This window comes from Corvus kubaryi, unplaced genomic scaffold, assembly GCF_017639235.1.
Source record: "Corvus kubaryi isolate FWS band 111438036 unplaced genomic scaffold, C.kubaryi_AGA036_p1.0 70, whole genome shotgun sequence".
NCBI classification, from domain to species: domain Eukaryota; kingdom Metazoa; phylum Chordata; class Aves; order Passeriformes; family Corvidae; genus Corvus; species Corvus kubaryi.
This window is the reverse complement of record NW_024582058.1, coordinates 4,331,774-4,344,899: the sequence shown is the minus strand read 5'-3', so window position 1 is coordinate 4,344,899 and position 13,126 is coordinate 4,331,774. Positions and strand designations below refer to the sequence as shown.

The 13,126-nt window shown below is 48.5% G+C and overlaps 1 protein-coding gene and 1 long non-coding RNA gene across 7 annotated transcripts in view; one reads left to right on the top strand and one right to left on the bottom strand.

Moving 5' to 3' along the window:
- BCL11A (BAF chromatin remodeling complex subunit BCL11A) overlaps positions 1–13,126 on the bottom strand; it is a 128,150-nt gene that overhangs the window by 61,288 nt on the left and 53,736 nt on the right. For all 6 annotated transcript variants that reach the window (XM_042049372.1, XM_042049376.1, XM_042049373.1 and 3 more), the window contains exon 2: positions 8,168–8,497. In XM_042049372.1, coding sequence (XP_041905306.1) covers positions 8,168–8,497 — 330 coding nt within the window. The remainder of the gene's footprint in view (positions 1–8,167; positions 8,498–13,126) is intronic.
- LOC121674777 overlaps positions 11,394–13,126 on the top strand; it is a 21,159-nt gene continuing 19,426 nt past the window's right edge. Inside the window, exon 1 of the long non-coding RNA XR_006019835.1 lies at positions 11,394–11,487. This is a non-coding gene — a long non-coding RNA (uncharacterized LOC121674777). The remainder of the gene's footprint in view (positions 11,488–13,126) is intronic.

Here is a 13,126-nt window from a genome sequence, read left to right as displayed (position 1 = left end):
CGGAGGATACAACACAACACATTTTTATTTCGCATTTTATATTTCCCTACCTGATAAATCAATTAAGCAAGCAATTAATACAAAATTAAACTCCTTACTTCCTAAAGGAAAAAGGAACTGTGATGCATAATTTTAAAAAGGTAATAGCTGTAGTAATAGCAGTAATAATAACAATAATAATAATAATAATATTATTATCCACAACAACAATAACACCACTAAAGGCAGGGCTCTTCTTTAAGCCTTTGTTGTTCAGCAGTAATTCCATTGTTTATTTAGGCAGAGGTTTTTCTATCTGCAGCAAAGATCAAATTGTAGGTGTAATTGTTCAGCATCTACGCAAAGCAGGGGAGGATGGAAGCAGAAAGTCCTTGGTTCTGACTGACCAAAGCTCCCCAGGTCTCCCTCCACCAGCACACCCACACCAGTGGGAATCGTGCACCCTCTGAAGCACCCTGACAACGCCTACCTGGAAGGGCAGAGAGGAAGCACTGCTTCTCCTGGCACCTATTTCACAGGGACAGCGAGCCTCCCTGCCTTGTCGGCAATGCAGTTATTTGGGTTTTGCTTCTTGCCCCACTCTTGGTGTCTCAGCTATTAAGTGTGAAAAACAAAAATCTGAGCTGTAGCTGAGCTCTGCACCCACCAAACAGGGGGAAGCGGTGGGATTTTTCTTTAACAGCAACCTGTTCAGGTAAAAAGTTCCAGCAGAATTGCAGCAGGCAAGCGGGGAGAGGTCTCCGGGGAAAGCGGAGAGAATAAACACTTTGGTGCACTGTCTGCAAACCCAGAATTCAGCAGCTTTTTTTGGCAGCCAATTTGTTTCAAGTGTTTTGTTTCAGGGAACGTATGTATTTTTCTTTGTGCATTTTGTGGATTTACTACAACCGCTCCTGACAGCTGTTGATTCAGTTAAATGAGCACATCATTAAAAATCCTCGAACACAACCACACTGAAAAACAGACACCTTTGGATGGAGCTGAAGATTTGAACACACAAGAAGATGCAAATGAAACCTCTGGAAGAGGATGTACAGCCTGGGCTGTGCCCAAGCCAGGGAGCAAAGGGGGCTCCAGACCTGTTTGTGGTGACTGTTTTCTTTGTTTCGACCAGACCCAGATGCTAAAAAAAGAATGAAAAGCAATGCCAACAATCCCAAGTATAAAAAATAAATGTTTGCTAATACTTGAAAAAATTACATCCCCCAGTGTGCTGGAGTTAATGTGCTTCAAATAATTCTGCACCGTGCCCAGTACTTTGTTTTCTTTTCTTACTTACTCTCCAGTTTTGCAGAAGAAGGGCACCTATTCAGAACAAGGAGGGAAAGAAGAGGATGTTTTCATTTTGCTTTAGATCAAAGGCAAACAAGAATGCAAACTGTGGCATATTGAATATTTTTTTCCACCGCTGTCATTCACACTGGGCTATCGAAGTTTTATACAATTCCCCAGCCCGGCTGCATATTAAGCTGCCTGTGTACAGCTTTATTATAGCATGGTGCTGAGGAAACATTAATATTCCTGTGTTGCATCTGACAGGACATTTACATGCGCCCATCTGAGCTCACACCTGAGAGCTGCTCCAAGGTACAGTAGCTGTGCTCCGATTGTAAAGGCAAATGAAGAACACAAATTCCCTGCTGGGATCAGGGCTGACCTCGCCACACCCCACACCGCAAACCTTTCCCTCGCCAACCCCAGGCAATGCCACCTCCGAATGAAGAATGAGCCACCAAGTTACCAGCCTGGGTGATAGAAGAGCAAAAAAAACCTCGCTGAAATATTTTAAAGATGCACAGCGAGTGCAGCTGGCCAATAAAGGTTGGAAAACAAACTGGCTGAACCCCGTGCGGGATGCGTTGCATACTAAACCTGATTAGAGAGATGGGGAGGATGTTTATGGGCTTTAAAACGCGCTTGGCATTAACACAGGAGGGTGTGAATAATGTGAGCACTTGGTCTGCTCATCCATAGGGGTCCACAGCCACCGGTCCTGCTCCTGCAAGAGTTTGATCCACGTCTGGCGGAGCAACGCACACCCAAGATGGGGGCTCTCCGGAGCGAGCTGTGTTTCATGGAAATTCATTATCAGATCATCCCAACCGCTTGGGTGGTTTGTGGGTCCATTAATGTGCCTGTTATTTTTAAAAGTATGCCATAAATCACAGCAATCCATGTACCGGTGTCTACCTACGTGGGCCCAAACCTGTGCTACATCCGACGTCACCAGGCGTCAGGCTGCAGCTACTGTCTGTGTACACAGTGAGACAAAATTATGTTCATTAGCCCAAGGGAAAAGCAAAAAAACCCACCACCCAATGGTTAATTTTAGGGCCATGCTACCAGTACGAATATATATATACGTAAGTCTTAATGTATTAAAATATATGGACTTGACGTGTTTTATGGACTTGTGCAATACCCCAGTAGCTGACACATAAAACCCAGTGCTCCCAGATGGAAGCTGGGTTCAAACGCCTGCCACAGGGAGAAGACAACTTCCTTGGACTCGCGACATCCCTGGCAGCATCATGACCCGAACAAAATCACAACAAGCAGAAAGGTAACAAGAGATCCTCAGCGATTAGCTAAAAAAAAACCCCAACAAAACACAAGTGGCACTGTGCCAGGCCATGTCCAGCTTGATGCTAAACGCCTTTTATTGCACAAAGCTGGTACTAGTGGACACAAAAACAGACCGAAGCTTGAAGGGAATTTCATCCAAAAAAATTTCCGTAATGAGGATGCGTGCAGGCAAACAACTGGAGGCTCTGCTCCCCTTGCCTGACGGTGCCTCGCAAGCCTCTTTAATTGTCTTTATTATTTGAATGAAACAAGAAAGAGCTCGTGGGCTGAGAGTTGCATGTACAAAACGGGGTAATGCTAATAGGCCTCCTCCTCTTTAAAAGAGGCATTACCAAATTATGGGAATGTTTAGGGAAGACTTTACTTCTCCCACCGGGCTAATTAGAAGGTGTTTAATTTACTCCCTGCCTCAGTTTCCATCACCCAGCATTCGTTGCTGGGACTCTGCACACAGAGCCTTGTGTTATTACGCGCATGATTTTCAAAGCTTTCGGCACGTGATGCCAACATGCACCTTTCAAGATCTATACGGAACTTAACGTGTGCCAGGCTGCCTCTTGAACCACCAGCATTTTGGATGCAGTGATGCTTCTGCTTGTGGACAGCTCCACAATTCAGTGTCCCATGCAATAGGAGAAAGAACAGAAAATATACTTCTCATCCTCTCCGAAGATCTGATTTGCAGGAAACAAAAAAATCCACTAGAAATATTCAGGGCACCACAACACTGGGATGCTCCCCTGGAAGGCAGAGGCAGAAGAAAACTTTCTACCCTGCTTCTGTGCTTCGAGTGAACTCATATTTGTGCTTCCAATGAAGAGCCATTTTTACATTAACTGTCTGGAACAGCAGGGAATAGGAAAACTAACACAATCTTTACCTCGTACAAAGGATGATACTGGTGTCATGTGCTTGCTTCTTCAAAAAACATTATTTATAAAAGGCAACAGGGAAAACAGGGAAACTATTGACTGTTCTCTGTATCCCCGTGCGAGCAGCATTACAACTTTTTGATCCCCTACATTTTTTACATTTTTCCCCCCCGAGAAGTAAATTTCACAGCCGCACAGGCCACCGCCTTTAATTAAGCTTTCAAAAGTCTTCTGACAATGCCAACAATTGCAAGACACTTCTAGAGCTCAATCATGCAATCATCGTGACACTTCTATTTACAATTTGTCTTAGAAAGAGTTTCTCTGACATTGTACTTTGACAAAACAGCCAAGCTGCCGGTTCACAACCTTTCTGTGTCTTATTTACAAATACAGCTTGTACGCAGCGCTCCAAATCTCGGGAGTGGGAGCCTTTGGGTAGAACCCTCACTATTTTTTCCTGCCTGCAATATTTTACCCAGCCTGTGCTCTCTGTTTCTTTGTATGAGGACAGCAGACAGATTTGACTTCAAAATCTTCCCATAGTCCTTTTTCCCCTCCTCTATCTTTAAGCTTTCATGTTATTGTCCAGATGCAATGCTAACTATTCAGTGCAGACAGCAGTATTTTTTTGTCTCCAGAACAAAACACAACAAGGAATCGACATTCACAACCTACAGAATTATAATGGCAACTACTAATAACAGCCCAAGAAAATTTCTGCTTAAAGATGTTACTTCCCGAGACCTGTAATAATCAAATACACTCAGTCTGAAATTTAGTACCGAATGACGTTCACCTTCCCCCGACTGCAGCAGAGAGAGGGATTTCTTACATTATTTTCCCACGTGTTTTATTCGAATGTCACAAGCAGCTTGAGAATATAGGATTCGAGCAGTAAAAACGACCTCCCCTCCTCCTCCCCCTCTTTGTACGGTAAATAGAGCATCCGCGGATACACACTCGGCATCATACAGGGGAATAAGCAGCAGCACTCCAAAGTGTTCCCCCAACTGCATCCAAGTAACATTTAAGATCCTTCTTCACCCAAACCCCAGCCTTTCATTAATTCCCTCGGATTTATACATTCAACAAACAAACCGCCAAAACCTGACACGGGCGGGCGATAAATATTTCCTCAGCCTTTACAATAAGTGAACAGCGATTTTACGTTCACTGATCTCCAGATACTTCAGTTAATATTTCCCCCCTATTGTAAAATACGAGAGCGGATAACTAAAGCCCTGCCGTCGCCCTCACTGCAAATCACGGGCTGCCGGTATCTGGTGGTGAGGCTTTGACGTACATATTGATGAAAGCTGCCTCGTTGGACCCACACAACATATCCTATTAATTTTCAGTTAAATTTATGGCATTTCAGCTCCAGTGCTGGATCAGCATCACTCAAAATTTTATAGCAAGGCAGAGCTGTGCACAGGCAGACACCCACATGGAAGAGCCAGGTACGGACATATGCCTGCACCTATACGGATCCCACGGCTGCTGCACACGTTTCACGCACACATGTAAGCAAGCTCCTGTCCTCATCCCTGTCTCTGGAAATCGGCAGGATAACGAGCAGCCTAGTGACAGTTAAATCAGACATCATTTCTCCCTGCATTTGAATGAGTCGCTGCCTCCTTTCTCGTCTGTAGATCTTTAACCATTACTTAAGATTCTCTTCTACTGTAATACCCCAACTTACAGACTACAAAACTGCAGGCAGGGAACAAACTGCACCCGGAGCTCACCCACAGCACCTCTGTATCCAGGGCTAACCTGGAACACCTCTTCCAGCCTCACAACTAACTGGGTACATTTTTATATTGCTACAAAATACGTATTTTCTGGTCTCTTAGCAAAAAGAATCACTTCCCCCAACTTCTGTGTATTTTTCCAAATGCACCCTCTGTCTTTTCTGTTTTAATTACACACTCAAATCTTTTGCATTTTGCATTCTTGAACAGAAGTCAGATATAAATAGCTGAACTGGAAGAATTTGAGGTTCTCTGCAGGGGCCTTCCTGTAGCCTGAACTCCACAGTTCAGGCTCCAAGACTCTCACTGGAAATTTTACCGCTGGACTCCACAAACTACTGGCTACGAGCAGTGGGTCACTCCAGCTATCACCACACTTCTTTGTGACACGAGGGAGCTGAACTCATCCAAGTGAAAAGGGAGATGAAAACACGAAGGGGAGGAACAGCACAAGACCCCGCAAGTCCTGGTGCACCTTCTCCTTCTCCCAAAGCCAGGCTGCATTTCCAATCAACAGGAATAACCAGGGGACCCCAGTGTCACTCGGCTCTGGCCCAGCCAGAGAGGTGCAGAGAACCTGCATTTGTGGACTTCCCATCCGTAGGCACAGCTGGGCACCACAGCCAGAAAACTTGGAGCAGAAGAGCCCTGACAACTGCAACTCCATCTCTACTCAGGACACACTCACGGCTTGCTCTGTGGACCTTCCTGCATGACACCAGGCCTGCTCCCAGTCAAGCCCACCTATGTGTAAGAGCGAGCAGGGTGTAAGAGCGAGCAGGATAAGGCCCTGCCACCACGCCCCTGTCCTCAGCCACCGCCTCTGCCCAGCGAAGCATTTACAGTCAGTTAAAACCACGGCCCTTTCCAAATTAACAGCCCCATGATGGCACGCAAGCCCAAATCCTCCTCGCTTCGCATCACCCGCGCCACGCGAAAGGGAGACTTGGCTCGCTGAGCCTCCTGCGCCAAACGAGTGCCAGAGCAAATCCTTCAGCAGAGGAGGCTCCCCTCGTGCAGAACTCCTCGGCGTGGCCATCCCTTCAGCCCAGGGACCTATCTGGGACCACGGGGACGACAGCATGTTTAATTCTTGCTTGACATATACTGTGTTTTGTCTTTTGAGCGGAGCGGCGCCGTACGTAAATACAGCGTTACATCATACCGCCGCTCCTCCATATTTGGTGATTTAGTATGGCTCCAGAGCTTGGAAGACTACAAATCCCTTCCGCCAGGCTCCTGCTTCATTAATCATGCCCTACACTTCTGCTCGCTTTCCATCAGATTGCAGGCAGCACATAGAAATGGGCACTGCCCTCTGCCACTCTGGGAAAAAAACCCTCACCTTTAACATCCTTGTCTGGGAAACTGCAATACAGGGAATTATTGGGGGTTTAAGTCTCATTCAAAATGTAGCTCAGCAGTAGCTGAGCCTCTGTTTCCGCTTAAATGTAGAGATATTCACATTTCAAGGAAATACCAATTACTCTGCAGAAACAGCACACACTCATTCACATGACGTCTGCGTGTGCACGCACATGGCTCTGCACACAGACACGTGCGCAGGCAGACACCCATGCACCGATATGGATCTGCTGCCACCACAAAACCTCCAAAACTGCAGCTCTCCAGCACAGTTTGGCGACCAGCTTGGAGGCCAGAGAGGCTGAGGATCCCGCTGAACCTCCCAGCGCCTACTGCCCTATTATGGTTTAACTTTGTGGCCAAAGCAAGCCCAAGACAAGCTCCAGCACATCATGGGACGATGTACTGCGCCTCTGACAACCCCAAGCGGTCCTGTGGGCTCCCCGAAGAGAGGTACCAGCAGTGCCGCATCCCAAACAGCACTGGAGGGGGAGTTTGAAACTGGTTCAGGCATTCGTTGGGGCTGATACGCTGCGGTCTCGCCTTTTTCGACTGGCAGTATTAGCGTGGTTTGAAGTGATTTGAAATGCTCGCTGCAAATGGGCAGTACTTTTGTTTACTAGCAGGGTTTTAAAAGCAGAGCGTGCCTTGGTACACTACCAGGGCTCTGCGATTTTCTTTCACATGGTATACTGTTATTTTTTTAACCTCATTTGTGAAAATACCTGCATGGCCAATGGCTTTCTGATTTTTTAAAAAATAAAAAAATATGCTATGAAATGGAATTATTTACCCTTTTTTCTTTTTTTAAATTACATTTCACATTGTTTGTTGCACAAAACAGAACTCTGCCTTGGACATTTGTACGGCTGACATGTGGTTGTGTAAACCGCAAACAAAATCAAGATACATCTGTCAAAACCACATCAGAGACAAGAGAGAGCACAGCGAAGCATTTATCATTTGGCTGAGGAGGCAGGCTGCAGAGAGTAGCCTTTCCTGTCAAACCAACCTTTTGAAATTTCCAACATGCCCTTAAACTTTTCGAATAAGCATGTCTGTGCGCTTCAGCAACTGCCCTCTCTACTCTGGCCTGGCCAGTCGAAAATGGCATCTTAAAGTCAAGGTCGGTGGTGTCACTTTGCCATGGGGCTGTGTTTAATTACAGTCCATACGCTGACAGCCAATATGGAACCAAGGCTGGCTGATGCTCGGTTAACTCTTTCACCCCTGACTTTGCCAAAGACTCAAAAGCTCCTCGCTTTCTCGCACGGCAGGCTCGGAACCCTCCTCCCACGGCACTCCAGCAGGCGAGGCACCGGGAGACAGTGACTACAATGCAGGCAAATCGCGAGAGTGGCCTCAAACAATACCGCCAGAAACACCGGCTGGCACGGCACGTGCCTGTTGCTCCTGCCGCTGCGCAGGCACCAGGAAACACCGCTAACCCAAGGCAGGGAGGCCATGGACACCCCGGCCGTCACGGCGAGCAGAACACACAGACACAGTAGCGCACGACTGCCAACATGCTACGTTGCAACTGAAACAGAAATAAACTCGCAAACACTTCTCCTTGCTTTAATTTACCTGCTATATGTTCCTGTTTAGGGCAAATTCCTCTAGATGACGTTGATAAACAATCGTCATCCTCTGGCGTAACCTGGATGCCAACCTCCACAGGATTGGATGCTTTTTTCAGCTCACTTGGTGAGGGTGAAGGTGGCTTATCCACAGCCTTCTCTAGGCAGAGACTGCCATTGCATTGTTTCCGTTTGTGCTCAATAAAAATAAGAATGTCCCCCAACGGAAAGTTCATCTGACACTGGCCACAAGTGAGGAGGTCGTGGTCCCCTTCCGGAGCTCCCAATGTGCCATGTTCAGGTTCATCATCAGTGAGAATGGCTTCAAGAGGTTCGGCTGCAGTTTGAGAAACAAAAGGAGAATGGTTAGAGCTCTCGGGAAAGGCACCGGGCGCGGGGGGAGGAAAGCGCCGAGCCCCCTCTTCATGAATATTACACCCCGCTCCCGAGTCCGCCTGCTCCCCCCCAGCCAAACCCATGCAACACGGCTGTCAGCACAGCACTGAGGACAGGGATTCATCAGTTACAGGGAAGAGATTTTGCAGGAGCAGCTGTAGCATGCAGAACTCAGAGGGCAAGCACAGCAACTGTTTCTGTGTTCCTACAGGAAAGCAAATTTCTGGCTCCTTGAACAATTCGGTGCTAAAATTAAATGGATAGGCTGAAAGAATACACTGCGAAACTCTTGTGGTACTATGACGAGAAGGGAATACAGTGGTTTACTGCTGAATGTATTATTTATGTACGTGAATTCAAGGCTAAAAGCACTGCACACGCTTTCACACACATGGGTGTGTATCTTCCACCAGCCAGACCAGACCCACTTTCTAAAATTCAGAAACACAGCATGGACAGGAGGAGTTTCAATACACACAGACACTGCACATTGCCTGTTCAGGCCATGCAGGTAACGTGTGAGTGTAAAAGAGAAGAGGGGGAGAGCCAGCCTGCATGGCCACACACACCCAGGCACCCGACACGGGGGGCACATCCAGCCCTCAGAATGCACGTGCAGATGGAAACGCGTGGATTTGTGTCACTGTCCCCATCGGCCCGTTAGCAGCTTCCAATTTAAAAAAATCCTGAAGGCGGTAGTAATTCGAAGGGGGGGAGGAGGGGAGACAGGACGAGGCAAATAAATAAATAAATATACGTATATGGCAGAAAACCAAAATGTTAAAAAAGCAAGTGCAGCAGAAATGCCTTCGGGGTGGGGGAGGCACCTCTCACTTTTGAGTTACTCCTCAGGATCCAAATAAACAGCAAATTCACCACTGAGTCCACTCAAAGATATTAGCTGGATAGGATATTTTTTAGTACTTAAGGAAATCAGGCAATCAGTCATTTTGCGTTTTTTAATCCTGAAATAAGGGAATGCTTAAATTATCTTGAACATGTTAGCACTGGTGGCCTTCAGCATCTAAAAATCAGCCTGGCCAAGCAACTGCCACATTTCCTCGCAACAGTGAGAAGCGCCTTCTTTAAACTCAAAATACCTTGCCTAATGTTGTCAAAGTTGACAAATTTTCTGAATGAGCTCCAAAAAGCTTCATTATGAGGCTATTTCTGCTCACAGAATCGTCAGTGGATGCTTTAACGAGGCAGACTCAGCTCTCTTTTCTGTTGGCTTATTTTTTTTTTACATTAAATTTGCAGAGAAATACCTTGGCAATCTCTGTGCAGTCTCCATCACTATTGCCTTTCACGAGGGGGAAAAAAAAAAAAATACCAGCAGCATGTTGGTGTTCCTCTGTCTGCGCAACACAACAGGCACGCTAACAGCAAGCGAGCAGGAGGAGAGGGTACTACAAATACAACCCACATCAAAACACTGCCAGGTAACGCAAGTGAGACAGAATACAACTCCTAAACAGTTAATCAGCCTGACCTTCTTTAGTTGGCTGCCAATTTCACATTTAATGAACTTAAAGCCACAGAGAATCAAAAAATAGATTTTAATTTGACTGCACAATATTGGAACTGATTTTGATAAAGTGCAAAAATCCAGTGAACTCAGGTTAAATTTATTTCCACCCTACCTAGGCTGAATATTGAGGAGGAAGATCTGGAGTAGCTCCCAGTTGTGCTGCGTAAAATAATATTGAAAGAGCACACTACCTCGCCGTACCTCAGCTCCAACTAGGACACAGGGATCCAGTCCATCATTTCTTGCCTCTAGTACTACTTCTAATTTAACGTAAGGTCAACCACAGGAATATGAAGGTTACATTCGTATTAATAAAAACAATCTCTTAATCGCTGGGGCTTTCTTCTAAACTTACAGACCGACAGGAGAGGAGGCACAACGTGCGTCTCACGCTCCTCGGGAAGCCGGCAGAGGAGCAGGCTGTTTCTGCAGGATTGCCGGGCATGGCGTTTTTCTCCCCAAGCCGTTCCTTGCGTTCGGACCGAGGGAGTAAATTATTGCGGGACTAATTCCACCGGTAGCTCGCTGCACGCCGCAGACAAAGGTATTTTGCGAATCTAACTTCGAGCTCACCGACCCTCCGCAGCAAAAAGACACAAAACCACCCGTGTTCCCCTTACAACTGGCTTAGCAAGGAGCTCTGCATAATCATTACTCAATTATAATGTTTTCCCGCGGCCTGATTCCTTTCTGACGCTGTCACTATTATTTAGCAGGGGAAGGTAACCCGCTGCTTCGACACCAGACAGTTAAAAGTGGCACTGAACAAAAATAGACTTTGCTAAAAGTCTGTACGGACTGGGCTGATTTACAATCAAAACCAGGAAATGAAGTGGTAATTCAGAGGTTGCTGATTACACCTCCACATTTCACCTAATTAATTTTATAGGAGGCAAAGTTCTTGAAAATAACAAGATGATCAAATGTACAGATATAAAACCTGTAACCTCAACATTTTCTATGCTCTTAACGTAAATTATTGCTAATTAACAAGAATTATATACTAATGTATAAAATACAGCTGACACCGTGTTCGCTGCAAAACATTTGGCTCCTGACGGAGGAAAAGGCAGCAAAAAAACCATGCTTTTTATTATTACTGCTACTTTTAGAACATAATATAAAATACCGTGATTACAAAGAAAACACCAGAATACTATTCACCTGGTCTTGCTTCTGATTTGCAGGATGTATCTTTTAATTCTGGGGCAATCAAAATTCCCTGCCTGGGTCCCTAATCATCCATCTCTATTTTTCATGCAAATTGCCCTTCCACCAACATGTCTTTTCAGCTTTCCCCCTTCGCCCTCCTACTCCCTCCTTCTTCCCCCTGTTCCCAGCCACCAAAACAACCACACCGGCAAAAGCGGGATGGATTTTGGAGTGTCGGGAGAAAGGAGGTACTGGGGCTGATGGGGCGGGGGGGGAGGGGGGGGGGTGTGCCACAGTATGGTGCGGGGAAATGCCCGCGGGGCAATGCGGATGCGCTGCCGGGGCATTTCCCCGCACCGTACCGTGGGAAGGATGGAGATGGGTTGTTTAATCCCAAGTTTGTGTCTTCAGATCGTGCGGTGCAAGGAAAGGGAGACTTGGGGGTACAATGGGAACCGCCAACACGTTTTGGGGAGGGAGGGGAAACCCGGGGAGGGGGAAGGCGAGCATCCCCCGCTGCCTCCCGGAGCAAGCAAACTCCGCGCAAAATTAAGAACAAAGAAGAAGGAAGGGGGGGGGGGGGTTGGAGGGGAGGGAGCTGGGCGCCCTCCCCCTCCCGCCGACCGGGAGGCAGCGGAGGAGCCGGCCAGGTTCAAGTTCGCGGGGCTGCCCGGTTGCTTGATCTCGCTGTGCCTCCTAGCGACCGAAGCGGGCACGGAGCCCGCCCGCCGCCTCCGCCGCCCCGGCCCCGGCCCCGCCGCCGCATCCCCCGGCGCGCCGCTCCCCCGGCCCGGCCTCCCTTTCCCCCCCAGCTCCCGGCCCACCCACACCCCCCCTCCTCACCGCCGGGGCGGCTCTCGCCGGAGGGACCCCCCCGGGCCCGTCCCGGCCGCCGCTCCCGCCCCGCACGTGCGGGAACTCCGCGCCGGCCCGCGGGTTTCTCGGCGAGAAGTAGCCGCGGGGATCCCGCCCGTCTCCGCTGCCCCGGGGGGCGAGTCGGAGCCCCCCACCCCCTCCTCCGGTCCCGCCGCGATCCCCGCTTCCCGCAACCCACTTCCAGGGCTGCCCAGGAAAAGCACCCCCCGTACCCCATTTCCAGGGGGGCCCCCATCCCCATAAGCCAGTGATGCTGCACCCCATCCCCTGCCAGGCGATTAAAAAAAAAAATAGTAACAAAAAATAAAATTTTTTTTTTAAAAAAAGGCGCCCCGAAAACTAGTGGGGAGAAGAGCAGAAAAACGACTGGGGGCAGGGGGAGGGGCTGAGCCCCCGACACCCCCCGGGTTTTAGGGCAAAACTTTGGGCAGGCAGAGCCCCCGGCCGGCCCTGCCCGCGGCGGAGCGGCCGCCTGCATAGAGCCAGCGCCGCTTCCTTCGCTCCATGTGCGAACCTGGCTGGAATGTCTGGGCGGCCCAGGGGGAAGAGAAATCGCGGCGGAAAGTTTGGGGGGTTTTGCGAAGGGCCGAGGGAGCCGGGGATGGTTGGCAGGAAGAACTGGCCCTGGGTTTTCTGCAATCCCTGGGAGGGAACAAAACCCGCCGGGAGTAATGGGAGAGAGAGAAAGGAAGAAATAAAGAAAAGGGGGGAAAAGGAGTGAGGAGAAGCATGCAGCATTTCCCCTTCCCCCCGGCTCACCTCGAGGAAAGGGGGATTTTTTTTTCTCCCTTCCTTCCCACCCCCCTCGCCCCAAACCTTTCCAGCTCGAGTTGCCTTTTGTTGTGCAAAGAGCGCTCCCGCTTATCTTGCATCTAGCCCTGGTGTGTGTGGTGGCGGCTGGAGGGAGGGACGGAGGGAGCCGGAGAGTTTTTGTTGCGAACGGTGTGGTGGGGCTCGGGGTTTGTTTTTTCTCTCCCGGGGAGAGCGGATTTGGTTTGGGGTTGAAATGCG